Source organism: Sebastes fasciatus, chromosome 9 (genome assembly GCF_043250625.1).
Source record: "Sebastes fasciatus isolate fSebFas1 chromosome 9, fSebFas1.pri, whole genome shotgun sequence".
NCBI lineage: Eukaryota > Metazoa > Chordata > Actinopteri > Perciformes > Sebastidae > Sebastes > Sebastes fasciatus.
The window spans coordinates 19,856,631-19,874,116 of NC_133803.1; the positions used below are offsets into that span (position 1 = coordinate 19,856,631).

At 41.0% G+C, this 17,486-nt stretch overlaps 1 protein-coding gene across 2 annotated transcripts in view; it reads right to left on the minus strand.

Annotated features, from left to right (window-relative positions):
• macrod2 (mono-ADP ribosylhydrolase 2) overlaps window positions 1–17,486 on the minus strand; it is a 455,425-nt gene that overhangs the window by 133,809 nt on the left and 304,130 nt on the right. For both annotated transcript variants that reach the window (XM_074646542.1, XM_074646541.1), the window contains exon 6: window positions 1,752–1,873. In XM_074646542.1, coding sequence (XP_074502643.1) covers window positions 1,752–1,873 — 122 coding nt within the window. The remainder of the gene's footprint in view (window positions 1–1,751; window positions 1,874–17,486) is intronic.

Consider the following 17,486-nt stretch of genomic DNA (forward strand, 5'->3'; position numbering starts at 1 on the left):
AAACTCACAGCGAGACCCTTTCAGATGAGTCAAAATGAGCTTAGTGCTGATCAGCTAACCAAAAACTTGGACTCATTGTGCTCTGCACCAAGAGACCGCAAGACTGTCTGTTAACAAAGAATTAGGGCTCGAGAACCCTCAGAGCCTCTCTTCGAGTAAGTCTTGCGTATCAAGGCAGGCTAGGGTAAAACTGAATCAAGGCCACATCCTTGCTTGAAGAAACAGCTATATGGCTTTCGGTGAAAAGACTTCCTGTTGTCCTTGCAGCAAGAAGAGAGGAAATGGACTGTGGCTAAGATAACGTAATGACTAGGCTCATCCTACAAGGCCAGTCAATCACACAACACCACTGTTTTCTTTGAAGGGCTGTCCAACACAGAGCAGCTGTATAAATACATTAGACAGGATCCAGGCAGCTCCCAGTAAAAACAGAAACTCTGTTTCTTATAAATATATGGACTATTGGATAAATAAATCAAGAGATAGGCCTAAACTAAATAAATCTTTGGAATGTGCCAGAAACAAAGCGAGGATTGGAAGATTTGTGGATGAAAGCAGACAAGCTGGTGTCGTGTTCCTGCAATAGGTCCTGAGGGGCCCGGTGCTGTAGAGTAGGCCTCAAGCCCACCACAGTAAATTATTCTATTGTTTAAATGACATTGTAATGTAATATCATGCTTGTGGCTCATCATATCTTCATGGATGCGCCTGATTTTGATAAAACTTACCACAACAACTTTAGTCATTTGGCTTCACAATCCATTTAATTGCTATCTAGAGGTGTCTGTCGCACTCAAACCGTAATAAGTCATGAACAGAGCAGGAATTTGTCACAATCATCTTTAATGAAACTGGCACTCATCTAAGCTTTCCTCTCTCTGTTGGTGAGTACTTCCATTGATTGGCCTCTGATGAGGCTGCAGGGCAGTAGGCTGGTGCAGAAAATGTGATTTGTGTCTATTTGGTGTGATAGTGATTTGTTTACCCTCTGTGGGCAGGGCAAATCCATATATCACATGGACCAGATTGGAACATACGGTCCAGAACAGGCTAGTGTGTGAATGGTCAGCTGCTGCCAGCTGTGGATTGTGTGGGCATTGTCTCATCTAAAGCCCTTATGAATCACTAAACCTTGTGCTTTCCCGATGTTTTAAAGCAGAAAATGCTTCTTGCAGAGGTGGTACAGTCATGCACGAGAATCAAAACATCGAAAATGACTCTTTGGTGCTAGACATTTAATTTCTTGGAAGCAAAAAATAATAAATCAAAAACCTACGTGAAAACCTTTAGAGGATTTAAGAAAGGTCACAGTTTTCTAACTTAAAAGTGGCTTCTCAAACAGTGATAAAAGGGAAAAGTGTGTAGTTAGACACAGTGGCAGTATTATGGAGTGGTGGATGCAAAGGCCTGCCTTTCATTTAGTCACAAGCCAAAGTAGTGTACATGAAAAGCCTTCATTTGACAAACATGAAACATTACCATTTTTTTGTGTTCTCTGTTGCTTTTGCTTAAATAAAGAAGATTAAGGCTTTTCAGAACTGTATCTGAAATGAAAGATGCTAAATCCTTTTGTTCTTGTACCTTTTCCAAATTTCCTAAAACATTTCAAACACAGCTTTTCCCACTGAAGGCTTATTCACTGTCAGACAAACAACACAGAAGCACATAATTAATTTTCTTTCAAGCTGCACAGAACAGAGAGAAATGTCTCCTCAGATGAGTGTAAGCGTGGCGGCGTATACTGTACTCACCACAGTGCTCAAGTCGTGCTCTTTCATCAGCCGGAGGGAGTTCTGGTAGCAGGAGGTGAGGTCATTGGTCTCGGTAGGGCCCACATGACCTCTGGCCACCGGGCCCACGGTGTGGATCACATCTGTCGGAAGGGGACAACACACACAGCTCATTTCAGTGCAGCTTACTTCTAGCAAGGTTACACGGTTGGCGGCATTTCTAGTAGTACAATGCTGCCGTGCAGCTGAGCAGCAAAGTTTTTAGAATCTGCAAAATCATCATCAAACACAAAATACGATTAAGTTTGTCCTCACAATGAGACAATGGGGACGGCACGAACAAGCCAGTGCCTGAAATGAATGCATTTATTCAGTAAATGAAACGGCAGCTTAGATAGAAAATCAATTACAAGATTCTTTTATGCCATCTCCTCAAATATTCATATCTCTCCCTGTACTCTCTTTCCCTTCGCATAGTAATGTCTTTACCTGTCAATCACTGTGGTCTCCGCGTCTGGCCTGGCCAGACGGAGGAATGCAGCTTCTTAATTGAATCATAGGAGTGATGACAGGAAAATAAGAGAATCTAAGCAGTGACTTGACAGAAACATAATCTCCCGCATTCTGCCTGACTACCCTTGGCCTTCTCAGTATTGGACAGGACAGGTCGACATCAATAAACGAGAGGCATCTCCTCATCACCCACAGAGCATTCCAGAGAGGTTCAAGTTCAGGTGTTGCATTTATACAAACTAACTGCACAATAAAAGGTCATTTAATTAAACACGACTGTATAAAAAAATGCTTACAAAATGCTTACAATTCTTACACCTAACCTCACCATTTACTTCTAATATAAAACACTTAGCCTCACTTTCCCACTGAATAAATGTAAGCTATATTACTACTCTACTTGACCATAAATCATTTATAGATTAAATTTAGTTCTCAGTTGTATGTCTGGTTGCTTAATAGGTCAGTATGATAAAATGCATGGGGAACCACTATAATCAAGTGGCTTTCACCAGTGTTGCTTAAGGGGTGAGATTTTGTGTTTGGGAAAAGTAGGAAACAAGGCGATCCCCAGCTAAGCCGAGGCTGGGCTGTAATGAGAATGGAGCTGTCTGAAGTATTGTCTTTTTCCAGAATAGCAGGCCGAAAATTGCACAGCACAATGCGGTTATAATGGGACACGTGGTAAGTTGTTTTTCGTGCATAATTCATGAAGTTCTTCACTACAAGAACGGAAACATGCCAATTAGAGTGTGGGCAAGCGCCAAAAACCAGACTACTGGTGAATTCATGAAAATTTAAACAGTTCTTATCTCACCAGTACCGATGTCTCCACTCGTGTCCTCACACTTCCACATCAAATAAATATTTATACAGCTGTGTTTCTGTAAGGTGAAAGACATATTTCACCGTGTTACTAAGGAGGGATATTACAGGAAGGACAGTTAGTAGCTGTAGAGCTCCAAAACACTCTGACAGCTGCTTCAGTATCTCCATAAACTTAAACACAAATGACCTCTCTGCCCTTGGTCTTGGAGGAACTGAGAGGTTTTTGTTTTTGTTTAAAGGAAAATGCACAGTCATTCTCTAAATCCAACAAAATCCAATGGATATTTGTAATGCGATGTTACAGGCCATTAATCGGCTGTAAACTGTAGGGACTTTATTAAATCATAATTCTTCTGCATGGACACTGAAATAAAAATAATTCTAATTAGTTATGTAATATTAGCAAATAGAGGCATGTCAGTGTAGTGCATTAGGTATGGGTAATTTAACCTTCAAGATACGGAGCATATAACAAATATGTTATTTTTTCCAATGTGTTTGAAGACTCAGAAAATGGTTATTTATGACCGCACTGTTTTGCAATACATCAATTATACAAAGACATTCTTTACAATAAGAGTTTGGAAAGCTCTGGCAGATCATCCATCCAACGTGGGTCTTTATCATCATTGTTCCTTTTTCTCCTGGTACCCTCAGCTTTCATCATTATACGCATCCATTAGCTGACAGACACATTTCAGTGTATCCGTATCTCTGCGTTGCACATACCGACACATGTATGCCATTATCTCTGTGCAACCTCCGTACAAGAGGCACATAAATCTCTATCTTAGCAGGGTTGAAAAGATTACTAGAGCGGCCCTCTTGCACTTCGGGGGGTAAGGCTTGATTGCGGGGATGATAACGGATGCAGAAAAAACATCAAGAGGCAAGTCCTGATGAAACGCATTAAAGGGATGCTCTCGTTTAGTATGGTGAAGGCAAATTAATCAGTCGATATCAGACATTTTCAAATCTTCAAAAGTCAGACTCCGCAGCCCTGACCTTTTTAAAAAAATAAATTCACTTATAAAAAGAAATTAAGAAATATGCCAATGACGGGGAAATAAAAAGCCAATCATTTCAAAAATAACCTGTTAAGAAACAGACCACAACTACAGAATTACAATACACCGAGCATAGTTTTCTCTGAGCATACAAAATAAGTCATTAAGATATTTAACGGAACACTTCCTTATCACACAACAAAAATCCCCACTGCTGCACACACATCCTTCAAGACCCTTGCCTTGCCAATTCCACCAGTAGTTAATGAGCTTCCGTTCCCAGCAATGGTTTTTAGCAGCTTTTTTCTCTCCCAATATCTCCACTGGATTTGTTCATTGTGGTCTCTTGCTCGGGGCTACGAGGTCAGTAACACAATTGAACCAGCAAAGACTGATGATTGCCATTCAAACCGGTGTTTTCTCTCCCCATGAGCCCACAGGCTCTGCAAAGAAAAGCAAACAAAAAGAACAACAAAACAAAAACAATCCCGGAGTTTCCTTTTTTTATAAGATATGAATGATGATGATATCGCCCACTGCGCTGTGATGATATAAGGCTGCACACTTTGTATTGTATTCTGCATCCTAGAACACAAACCACAAGTGAAACATGAACGATTTATTTTCCTCAGCATATGCCTGAATGTGTTACTGTGACCAGCATGGGCAAGTTTGCTACTGACTACAAACTGCCCTAACAGGGATGCAGTGGAGTCTTTAAAACCGTTGCTCAGTCGTTTTCAGTCTAAATGGAAGAAATGTGCCACAGCGCATGCATTATGCCCGACAGTTCTAGACTTCTAATGTGCCATGATTAGCACACATTTCTCCCATCAATTCTTGAAAGTCAATAAAAAAGCACTGAAATGGGAAAGCATGTAGTAAGCAGCGGAGTCAGACAGACATTGTTGTTTTTATCTTTTTTCTTCAGTACTATCGTGCCTGTCATGGTGTTAAGAAATCACAGCAAAAATGCATTATCGAATACAATTATCCAAAAGAGTTTAGAATGCCTTTGTCTACCCTCAGTGTTTGACTTATCTTGTCCTTTAGTTTGTTTGGGAAAGTGTCATGTTGCTCTAACAGCAGGGAGATTAATGGGGCAAGTATAAAGGAGAATTGCTCTGAAAGGTTTTAGTCCTATTTATCAGATCAATCTAAGTTTGTACATGTTAACGATGAATCCTCCATGCACGCCAAAGTTAGTCACAGAGTTCCACAAGGTTTTGTGCTTGGACCAATTCTATTCACTTTATACAGTATATGCTTCCTTTAGGCAATGTTATTAGGAAACAATCATATGTTACTCTAGATGGCATTGCCCTGGCCTCCAGCACCACCGTAAGGAATCTCAGAGTTATCTTTGATCAGAATATTGTATGTCCTTTAAAGGTGCTAAATTTGAAATTCAGGGCATATCTATTGCCGAAATACGGCTATCAACATGGCAACGGCTTATCGGGCGGATAGCAACGATGTTAACAGCACTGACTGTGAAACTGAGCTATCCAGTGGGGCACGCTCACATGCACTCACATGCACTAAAAGCCCTGGACAGCCCCGCTATGTAAAGTATATTAGTATTAGTAAGTAACTAAGTACATTAACTCCAGTACTGTACTTAAGTACAATTTTAAAGTACTTGTACTTTACTTGAGTATTTAATTTTCTGCTAATTTATATGTCTACTCCGCAACAATTCAGAGGCAATTTTGATGCTAATACTTTTGTACTTTCACCTCAGTAAAATTTTGAATGCAGGACTTTTGCATATAACAGAGTATTTCTACACTGCGGTATAAGATCTGAGTAGTTCTTCCACCACTATGTAAACAAAGCTCTGATTACAACACACTCAGAGGGAGAGTGACTTCATTCTCTGCTCAGGTAGACATTACACCTCTATATCTTTACATTGCAAATAGTTGTTTGATGCTATATTAATGCTCTGAATGTCATATAGATAGAACCTTTAACTCCCATATAAAACACACTTGAAGGACTGGCTTCTTTCCCCTACGCAACATTGCAAAAATCAGGTACATCCTGTCCCAAAAAGAAGCAGAAAGACTAGTCCCTGCATTTGTTACTTCTAGGCTGGATTATTGCAATTCTTTATTATCATGCTGCCCCAATAAGTCTCTTAAGACTCTCCAGTTGATCCATAATGCTGCAAGAGATCATATTTCTCCCAGTCCCATATTAGCTTCTGTGCACTGGCTCCCGGTAAAGTCTACAATAGAATTTAAAATCCTTCTCCTCACCTTCAAAGCTCTTAATGGTCAGGCACTATTGTATCTTAAAGAGCTCATAGTGCCCTATTACCCCACTAGAACACTGCACTGAATGCAGGGTTACTTGAGGTACCTAGAGTCTCCAAAAGAACTGGAGCCAGAGTCTTCAGCTATCAAGCTCCTCTTCTGTGGAACCAGCTCCCAGTTTATATATATATATATATATATATATATATAATAATTAATTAATTAGTTAATATAAATATCAGATAGGGACTCAATAATAGCACATTTTTGATAGTAAAAGTTTCAGAATAGGAGCAAAAAAATAAAAAAATAAATCCGGATGGAGGCATCCCCAGTGGCAAGTGATCCTCGGTAAGCCTGGTCTGCTCGGGATGGACTGGACATGAAATGACCCCTTTACCACACCAACTTTGAAGCAGTGTGAACATCTTAGACGAGCCTACGAAAATATTCCTCAGCTGTAACTGTAACTTCCAAGGGTACTTCCAAGGGTACATGCTCACTTCAAAGACGCCACTTTCTTAGCGACTCAAAAAATCTTTTGAAATATCTAGACTTCATTTAGAAGAGAAGTGCTGTGCTATTTCAGAGAGGGACCAGCACTTCATGGCCTAATCAATCTTTCATTTTTACTTGCCTGTGCTGACTTTGAGGCTGCTTTACCACTCCACATAATAACAATTCCAAAAGACTTGAACGCGTTTACTGTAGTGTGACTGCTCCTGAATGGTCCCATTCTTGCCAACGACTGTTAGCAGCGAAGAGATGTGTGGATATGGGAGCCTCATTTATATCTATTATAATTCACAAGAGCCAGCAGACAATAATCAAACCACTTTCGTGCTGCCCATGGCAATTATCCTCAACACTTAAGAGTCAACAAAGCACATAATGACTTTAAATCCATTAAGAAATTCAGCCAAAATTTAATTTAACAGCAGCCACTATTTTGTATGGAGAGTGGACTGTAGGCTTTGCAGAATTAAGTGTCTCTATAAATTCCTGTGACTGATGTTGAAAATCGGTCAGATCATCTAAAAGTCAAGAGGTACAGTAGCTCAGTGACTCTTTAACTCACAATGTTAAGGGCGGATCAGCACAAGGAAAAGGCTCAAGCAATTTAAATGTACTGTTATATATAGTTTCTTAATTAAGAAAAAAAAGTGATTTGCATAATAATATCAGTAAAAGCACCATCTCAAAGAATGCTGGGTCTTTTATGAAAATTGTTTCTGAGGAAAGTGAATCGGAGCTGGCAATAACATGGGATTTCTTAAATCTGGGAGACACAACTGCCTGTCTCTGTGTTATAAGACTTGATTTAGACAGACTTTACAGTGTAATGTATCAGACCAAATTGAAGAAAGAAGATCGATAAAGTCACACAGCTCTCGCTGAAATCTCTAGTCTGTATGCATTAATATATTGAATTTCTTTTGTTGCTTTTTTCCCCCCAAAAAAACAAACAAAACAAACAGGAAAAAAGGGAAATTCAACGATGTAGCAGGGAAGGGGAAGAAATCTATACTTATATTGCTCTCTATGGGTTAAAACATTTTAAGGATGTTTGACTTCTAGCCACACGCTAATCTGGCACGTCGACGCAGGTATTTTCCTTTTAACAATTGATAGACAACACAAGCTGGGACATCAAAGTTTTATAAATAGTAGTGCAGCTATAGACTGCATGTAAGAAGTGGACGTAATCACCATGACGTCACCCATTGGTTTGTGGACTACCGTTTTGAAGCTTCGAGTTTGCCATCTTGGCTGTCACAATCTTGTTTTTTTGCAACCAGAAGTGACACTAGAGGGGGGCGCTGAGTACAACCGAACACTGAACAAGACATTTTTAGGCGACCAAAATGTTACATTTAACTTTCACAAACTGAAAACACAATGTGAAGGGGGTTAAAGTTGCAAGACGAAAACACATAACTCCCAGAGTGGACAACACCGTGGTAGTGACCTGTCAATCACAAGGTAGCCATGCCCTGAAGCATACCCTGTTTTCTGGTCTATTTGACTCTAAATGGGACCAGAATTTACTAAATGAACATCATGCTGTATTGAAGAAGACTTGAAACTAGTGATTGAGACCATAAACTCATGTTTACAATGTTTACTGAGGTAATAAATCAAGTGAGAAGTAGGCTCATTTTCTCAAAGACTTCTATAATATAGGACTTCCTTTTGCAACCAGAGGAGTCAAAGTGGAAGTTTAAGGCACTTCCGCATTGGCTTCACTTCAGACCTGGATTTTTTGCTGACTAAGTCCAGCAGCAGATTTCTGTCCGTTTACATATATACATACACTTAGAGTTAACTACATGACGATGAGAGTTGAAGACATATCTATTATTATTATCATAATTATTGTGATAGTCCCATATACTACAGTTAACTCAGTGCTCTATAATGTCATGCTCTTGTAAAACATTGTTTAGCATAAACAACCAGTCAAAATAAAGCATCAAATCCTTAAACTTTTCTATACATGCTGGTTTTAATTAATGACTGCTTCCACACATCCAAACATGACAGCAATAAGTGCCAGTCATTGTGAACTGAGAGGACACGTCTATCTTTTTCCAATCACGAAGCTGTCTCTTCAAAGCGTTCAACGGCCCATGAAGCGAAAAAAAAGAAGAAAGAGAGATGGCATCTCGCTTAAAAGGGCTCTCCAGTGTTTCCCATGCCTTCATCTGTACATGTAACTCACTGTCAGTGTGTCAGAGCGCTACACGGCACGTTAGAGTTTTGGCAGGTGAGGATCCACCTGCGTAAACACAGGGGCCACAACCGTGGTGATTTACAGAGCAATGCTGCACCCTGTTTAGGTTTCTCTTCACCTACTGTGCAACTTCAAAATACAAGATAGTGACAGAGAAAGGGTTGGACAGGGTTAATGAGTGGTAACATTTTCTTCTACTAAATGACGGAGGTGGGACCAAGTCATCGTTTTATCCCAATTCAATACTGACAAGTCCCAAGTTAAGACTGACAAGTCCCGATGTCAAGTCCCAAGTCAAGACTGACAAGTCCAGAGTCAAGTCCCAAGTCAAGACTGACAAGTCCCCGAATAAACTCCCAAGTAAAGACTGACAAGTCCCGAATAAAGTCCAAAGTCAAGACTGACAAGTCAAAAGTCAAGTCCCAAGTCAAGACTGACAAGTCCAGAGTCAAGTCCCAAGTCAAGACTGACAAGTCCCAAATAAAGTCCCAAGTAAAGACTGACAAGTCCCGAATAAAGTCCAAAGTCAAGACTGACAAGTCAAAAGTCAAGTCCCAAGTCAAGACTGACAAGTCCAGAGTCAAGTCCCAAGTCAAGACTGACAAGTCCCCGAATAAACTCCCAAGTAAAGACTGACAAGTCCCGAATAAAGTCCAAAGTCAAGACTGACAAGTCAAAAGTCAAGTCCCAAGTCAAGACTGACAAGTCCCAAATAAAGTCCCAAGTAAAGACTGACAAGTCCCGAGTAAATTCCCAAGTCAAAACTGACAAGTCCCAAGTCAAAACTGACAAGTCCTGAGTAAAGTCCCAAGTCAAGACTGACAAGTCCTGAGAAAAGTCCCAAGTCAAGACTGACAAGTCCCAAGTCAAGTCCCAAGTCACCAAATGTCTCTTTGCAATTTTCGACCCAAACGTTTTACATACTGCAATTCGTTGTTTGTCGACCAACGCATGGTTTTTGCACGCAAACAAAATTAGCTTTGGTATAATTTTTTCCAACTGCCACTCAGTAACATAAAGCTAGTTCTTCATGGTTCTTTCCTGCAACTTGATTAGATGCTGTCAGATTGGTTCAAACAAAGTGGATCTGGAAAATGAAGTGCTGCTGCGAATGAACAGCGTTAACGTTAGTTGATTCAGGAAATTAAGGGAAATTAATTGATTCGTGCAATACTTTATAAATAACATACTTTCTAATCTTTGGGCTTTAGGGAAGGTATCAAGTGTTTGTAAGTCAAGAGTCTCAAGTCCAAGTGAAGTCACGAGTCATTGGTGTTAAAGTCCAAGTCGAGTTGCAAGTCTTTTAAAATTTCATCACGTCGGGTCTAAAGTCATCAAATGATGTAACTTAGCTTTTACCAGTGAAACGACTGAGCCAGGTTTAAAAAGATAAATATGACACACTGGTGCTAAAATGTTAATATAAAGATAAAAAACTGAGAGAACATTTTAGGTTTGGAGTCACACATTACAATTAAACTGTAAGACTGGGGAAAACGGCTGGTTCTTAGCATTAAAGAGTGTGTTTCCAACATATCCTCATCCCAACTCATCACATACCAATGCTTTTCAGGACCCTTTGGCGTCACTTTATGGTTGCAGTAAACACTTGGTTAATGTTGTGAATTCAAACAAAAACACTTGCTTAGGTTTAGGCAACAAGCCACAAGTTAAGTTAAGTAAAAAACAACATGGTTTGGCTTAAAATGACCAAGTTTGTAAAGTGAAAATGAAACTTAAGGCAGGTTAACACGTCTCCGTGATGATTCTCAGCAGTAATAGATTTATACATTAATCAGGTGAGTGTATTTGTATTCCTCCAACATATCTCGGTGAACTTACTGCGGCTATAAAAGGCAGGCAACAACCAGTGCGACTGTGCCAGTTCAGGTAAAGGCCAAATTACTCTCCGATAAAAATGCAAGTACTGTATACAGTAGATGCCAGCCGCAGCCACTCGACTACTAACTCCATAATACCCACAAGAGTGGCCACATTTTCAGTAATTAAGTGTATTTTGGCATGATTGCTAGCCTGGACCCTCTCAGCACGCACACAGCTGTTCCCATGTTGGTCGCTGAGGATTACTAAATGAAGTGTGTACACCCACTCGGACATGGAACTGGCGTTGTCATGGTGACAGAGAGTGCAGAGTGATCCCCTAACGCTGCGCTGAAGCCCCAGTCTGAAAGAGGGGGCTATTTGAAGACCTGGAATCGTCTGCCGCATGCCGAGCAGATACAGTTGTTGGTGCATTAATATTCATTTCTTTAAAAAATGGATTAGGGGTGTCTTAGTGATTATTCATATACTTGGCCTTCAAAGAGCTTTTCCATTGTGAGTGTCACTGAGATGCTGTCACACTTAAACAGACGGAGGGGCAAAGAGCAAGAGAGGAGCAGCTAGAAAGGATGACAACAGAGCGTCATGCACAAATGCAATATGCTGATTGTGAAAATAATTATTTAATAAGAGTTCGTACGGAACAAGAAGAGCTGAAATTTCTCAGATGTTTTATGCATAGAACTTACTGTATATAAATTAATCACATTTCTTTCCATTGTATGAGTAGGTGACCCTTTGAGTGACTCATGAAGTATGACATTTTCATTCAGCGCTTCAACACACTGTCAATCATTACGCAGGTGAAATTTTTCCATCTCCCAGAGTCACACTACAGACATGCACATACAGCACATGCACACACTAATACCCCTTTCACACCAATGACCAGGGTTGGACCAGGGCTATCTGACCCTTTAAAACCCTTGCAAAAACATACAGACAACATACAGATTTACAGTATCTATTCATCAACATGAACCTTTTTTCCTCTGTCTATCTACAGTATCCATTTATCATATATCAGACTATATTGTGCCATCTAATAAGATAATGTAGGCAACATTTACAAAAGGATTAGACATTTATGAAGACTGAAATGTATATTTGACTCACTCCACCATCCCAGCAAAGATTTGCTTCATATAGTAGACCTATTCAAGTTTTTCAGCTTGACATGTGGCAGCTGTTGAATAATGTAAGAGCTTGTCCAAACATAATAAAATGAGATTATATTTCATTTAGTTTGCTAATTGCTTGATAATGTAATGAACTGGGACTGAGTTTGTTACTTTATGACAGATGGAACAGGCAACAGATGGATCTTTTTGCAGGTTTATTTGGAAAGATAAAAAAGTTAAAAAAGGTAACGTTACAAATAGAAGCTGTGCAAACATGCTTTAAAAACAGATGCGCGTACAGCTGGTGGTACCGTGAGGTGATCGGGTAATTATTAACGGAGTGTGTTTTCGTGTAACGTAACTGTGGATGCCTCTCTCATTCAACAGCCTTGTTATGTTCGTTTAACGTTACGCTACGTTGTCCCTCATCGTCCCGTCATCTACCGCTTTTTTCTTCCTCAACGCGGCCGGCCGGTCCCGCACCTCGAAGTCTTGCCACACATCTGTGTCGTTTCTTGTCCGTCGTTCATGAAAACATTCCTGGTCTGACCCACCTCTCGACCTGGGTCGCAAAGGCAAGTTGATCAATGTGGGTTAACCCTTTCATACACACAACCAACACTGGTTAGACCCTGGTTGAATCCTCGAGGTGAAAGGGGTATTACATACAGTCAGACAGTACAGTAGCCTACATTCATCTAGGCCGCCTTCAAATGTCAGGAAGCTCTTCGAGTGAAAGAAAAGACCACTTAATTGGAAAGCCATCTCTCAGCCTGCTGGCACACACTGTTTTACAGCTTTACTGTACTGAACAGAAGGTGAGGTGTGTGTGTGTGTGTGTGTGTGTGTGTGTGTGTGTGTGTGTGTGTGTGGTGTGTGTGTGTGGGTGGGTGGGTGGGTGTGTGAGTGAGTATGCAAGGCCTCATACTGAAGGACAAGAACATTGTGATGATTGTTTTGCTGTACACATGCTGTAAGAGTGGCCCTGGTAGCGTCTACAGGGACGACAGGCCCAGCAGAGTACAGACAGAGGGAGAAAGTCACTGAGCAGCACCGCCAGCTGTTTCCACTGCTCTGGGCTTTCTATAACATTCCTCTAAGCTTGAATGAGCTGCCAGGTGACACTGCTCCCTACAGTGTTCGCTACTTCTACCGCTTACTCTTTTTCCAGTTTTTCAAAGCATTTTCTGAATGTTTTGAATAAAATGTGAAAGTAGTTTTGCCATGCATGAGTTGACACTGGCGATGTACAAAACAAGACACGCACCCACAATTTGTAGACTATAAGATACACCGAGACAATACCATCTGAAGTGTATCAATGTACACGGGCATCAAGTGAATACATGTATGGGTCAATATGGCAAAAAAATATGCATGTGAAAGAAAGAATTGCATGCTGGAGAAATCCACACAAAACACTGAAAGCAGATGATCTATATACAGCATACAGTATGTACCATTATGAGAGAATGGAAGGTTATCTATCTATAAAGCGAGGAATCTCTTTCTTTCGTTCTGTCTGTATGTCCTTTGTGTATCTCGAGAACCGTTCATCCGATCAACTTCACACTTGGCAGGTGTATTGCTGGGGACCCAAGGGATTGCAGTGTTGAATGTGGTGCAATTTGTCCATATGGTGGCTCTATACCAATGAACTTTATATTTTGGCCTGTAACTTATGAACCGTAACTCTCAGAAACAAAATTCACGCCCATTTGCATCTAGATTGATTTTCCACCATTTGTAATTGTGTCCAAAGAGATTTTTTTGCTACTCCTTCTACACATTTTGAGCAATCGTCACCAAATTTGGTACAGAACATCTCTGGACCGAGCCGGAAAAAGTAACTATTTTGGATTGTTGCTGTTCCATGCAGTTGTGCTACAGCTGGCTCTCAAATTTAGCTCAAATGCTGTGGGCATGGGCTTATATTACAAAAAAATTTCATATCTCCTGAATGCTTTGTGCTATTGCAACCACATTTAAAGGGACTATTTGTAACTTTCAGAAATGCTTATTAACAGCGACACCTGTGGCCGTGAAATCAACGAAAGTCAGCGTCGAGCTCGCGCTTGCTCGCTCTAAATATACCTGAACGAGCATCGCTCAAAACAGTGAGGCGACACACGTCAGCTAAAACCACAATATCACTCTATATTTCAGCTGCTTGGCAGTAATGTTAGCTGACCAGACGAAGGTCTCTCCATGAACATGATTTAGATCTGATCTTAGTGTTGGCTTTTACTGCCTCAGTGCAGGCTGATGCAGCGGGGCTCTGCAGCGTGTCTCCTCTGCTCTCTCCACCCGCAGACGGAGAGAGCAGAGGAGACACAGGCACTCGGTCGGTAACGAGACGATAACGTTACTAGCTGAGGAGCTCCGTCACTTCACAAGACACGGGAAACCTCTGTTGGTCTGGAGGAGCTGCAGCATTTATTTCTGCACAAACGTCCACTGTACATTCACTAGATATTCTCAGAGCTAAACTAACTCTTCTGCAGTGTGTAGTGAACGCGCGTTCACGTCTAGAGGTGGAGCGAGCTGAGAACGCGCGCGCTCTCTGAGTGAAGGCAAGCAGGCAGAGGAGGAGAGGCAGCGGCCACACGCGAACGCGCATATGCGAGTGCGCATGTGTGGCGACCCGCTACATTTATACGCTTAAAAAGTTACAAATAGTCCCTTTAATGGACCAGTGTAGATATGATGTCTAAGTGACCATGATGCCATTTGGCCAATAGGTGGCGCTGTAGCAGCATCATCAAACAATAAAGGAAGGAATGTCTGTCTGTCTGTATCTCAAGAACTGTTCATCCAATCAACTTCACACTTGAGGAGTACAATCATCCATACTGCGGTTCTCAACAACGCTGCGAGTAGAACTTCTGAGGGCCAAGCAATCGACCCGTTTCGGATGGGCACGCGCTCCTAACAAGCACTGCACCAGTCTATTTAATAACTGACACTTAATCATATGTAGAGCCAATTGTGAGCGAGTAAGGAGAAATGTAGTCCATTTAAGCTGCACTGTCACATCAACTAGAACCACAGCGTCTCACTTACACTCTGCATCCACAGGTATCAATTTGTTTGTAGTGTCTCTGCAGGCATGGCGTGGCTATGTGGTGACGCAGCTCAGAACCAGCATGCAGTGACACGGTTGTGTGTTAGAGGAGGCAGCCCTGCTGGGTCAACCACATTCACATCGTGAGGAAAATACAATTTTGACTTCCCTGTACAACATGGACCCCCTTAGAAACATCTTTGATTGATGCTGTTGATGAGTCTGACGGAGGCTGGTAGACGTAATCTACACAATCACATACAGCAGGGATCGACAGTACCTATTGTTCACTTGAAGCAGCGAGGAGCCCTGTTATGGCGGAGCTTTAAAAGCAACCTGCTCTTTTTGCTTTGTATTGAATGTAAAAAAACAAACCACATACAGCGTGAGTACAGCCTTTCATCTCTGCCACTTAACATTAGACTGTGATGTTGTTACCTGCCTTCAACCCTATCTCATCATTTTCTCTTATTAGGACACCAAACAGCCGGGGCAGTGCCTCATCATTCTACGGGGGTCTGTGCGAGCAGCAGGTCCTTGAGCTGGTGAGTTGAGCTTCATGAATCTCTCAAATGTCAGTAAGTTTTACACACACATATACACACAGTTGTGGAGGCACAGCTGCAGAGAGACTGAAAGTGATGTGGCCTTCACAGATGCTATTACCCGTCATTTCAATTAAGACATATGCGCCCGAAGTGGATTTGATGGAGAAAGACACTGCGGGTGGAAAGATTAAGCACGCTCTCATTCCAGCAACATGTGCCACGCGCTCTCCAAATTATCCTAATGACATTAATTACAAAGGCGCATTCAAGTCTGTGTTTGGGTAAGTAAGGGTTAGCAAATGGGAATAAACAGTAATGTGCGGTACTATTGTATTTCCCCCCTCACCAGCAGACAGGGGACCAGTGAAATATCTAAAGTGAACTCAATTATTCTCCTGCAAAGCCATGAAGTCACATTAACTTATGCATAGGATTGATATTTCGATGTTGTGCTAATTAATACACTCAGCATGTTCAGCATATTTGCTTTTCAAAACAAAGTGTTAATGACATGTATGTGCCAAAACTACTATCTCATCAGTGTATCTAGACAGTTTAATAACAACTGAACCCAGGGTATTTTTAATGACAAGTTTGTTTGTTCACAAATATAAAACGGAGCTCAAAATTACCAAAATGATTTCCTAGCTTCTACCATCTTTGAACTGTGCCAGCTTCTGTGCTCCCATTTCCTTCTAAAAGACTTGAAAAAGTGGGTCTCTTTATATCATAGCCCGGAGCAAATAAATATTTTTGCTAATCAGATAATAACTTTTGACCTTCTGCTCTCTCAAATGAATGATGAACTCCGCAATCTTGGCATGTGTAGACCTAAGTGTGGCCCTGAAGCACTGAGGAGGACGCTCTTTATTTTTTGCTCTCTCTTATTTTCGGAGTTCAAAGTAATATGATAATGCCACAAGGCCTTTGAAAATCTTGTTACTACATATCAAAAAATTGTCAGACCATTGCTGACATTCACAAGGCTGCAATAAGAGAAAAACTGCAGGGGGCTGCATCATCTCATGCTGAAAGAGTCGCTCTCTCCCTGGGGCTGGACTGAGGCCTGTCTTCATGAGAATGTGTAATGGTTATTTAATCTGCCCCTCTTCCGGGAAAGTACTTGTGCGTGTTCCTCTGTATAAATAACAATGCTTTTTATACTTATTAGTTTTGTGTGAATCAGCAGACAAAGACAGGAGAGGGGCACATTACAAATATGTTTGCTCTCTTGCGTCATTCATTTATTGGTCGATTCATTTATTCAGCGATTTTGAATCCATTAAAATAAATTAATCAGCTCAATTCAGCTCCCTGCATTTTGTAAAACGTGTCCTTTTCACAATCAAAAACTTTTGTTCCCTTTTCCTATTTCCTGTACTTCTGCTGTGTTCCATTTGAACTGGGAAGTTGGAATTTTCGAGTACGCGGTCGGAAATTTCAACTGGAACGCCTCCTGAAGTCGGATTTCCAACTCAGAAAGTCGGACGAACCTGCACCAACCCTCACCACAAAATCCAAAAAGGCTGCTCTGCGCATTAACAGTGAAACATCTAGTAATATACTGTTTATTAGCACTTCTATCATATTCGTGTCTTATTAAATCAGTCGTACACACAGTACTGTCCAACTGCTATCTGTGGACATGTTGCTACGGTGTTTGTATGCACAAAATACCGGCGTAATGCATTATTACCAACTGGTATTGCTAATTATTGTTAACCTGGCTGGAGCAAACCCCATTACATTTTCCGACTTGTTGTACTTTAACGCCGTCAATTCTGGTGTAACGTCATTCCCAGCTCCAACTTCCGATTTCTGATGTAAATGGAATGCAG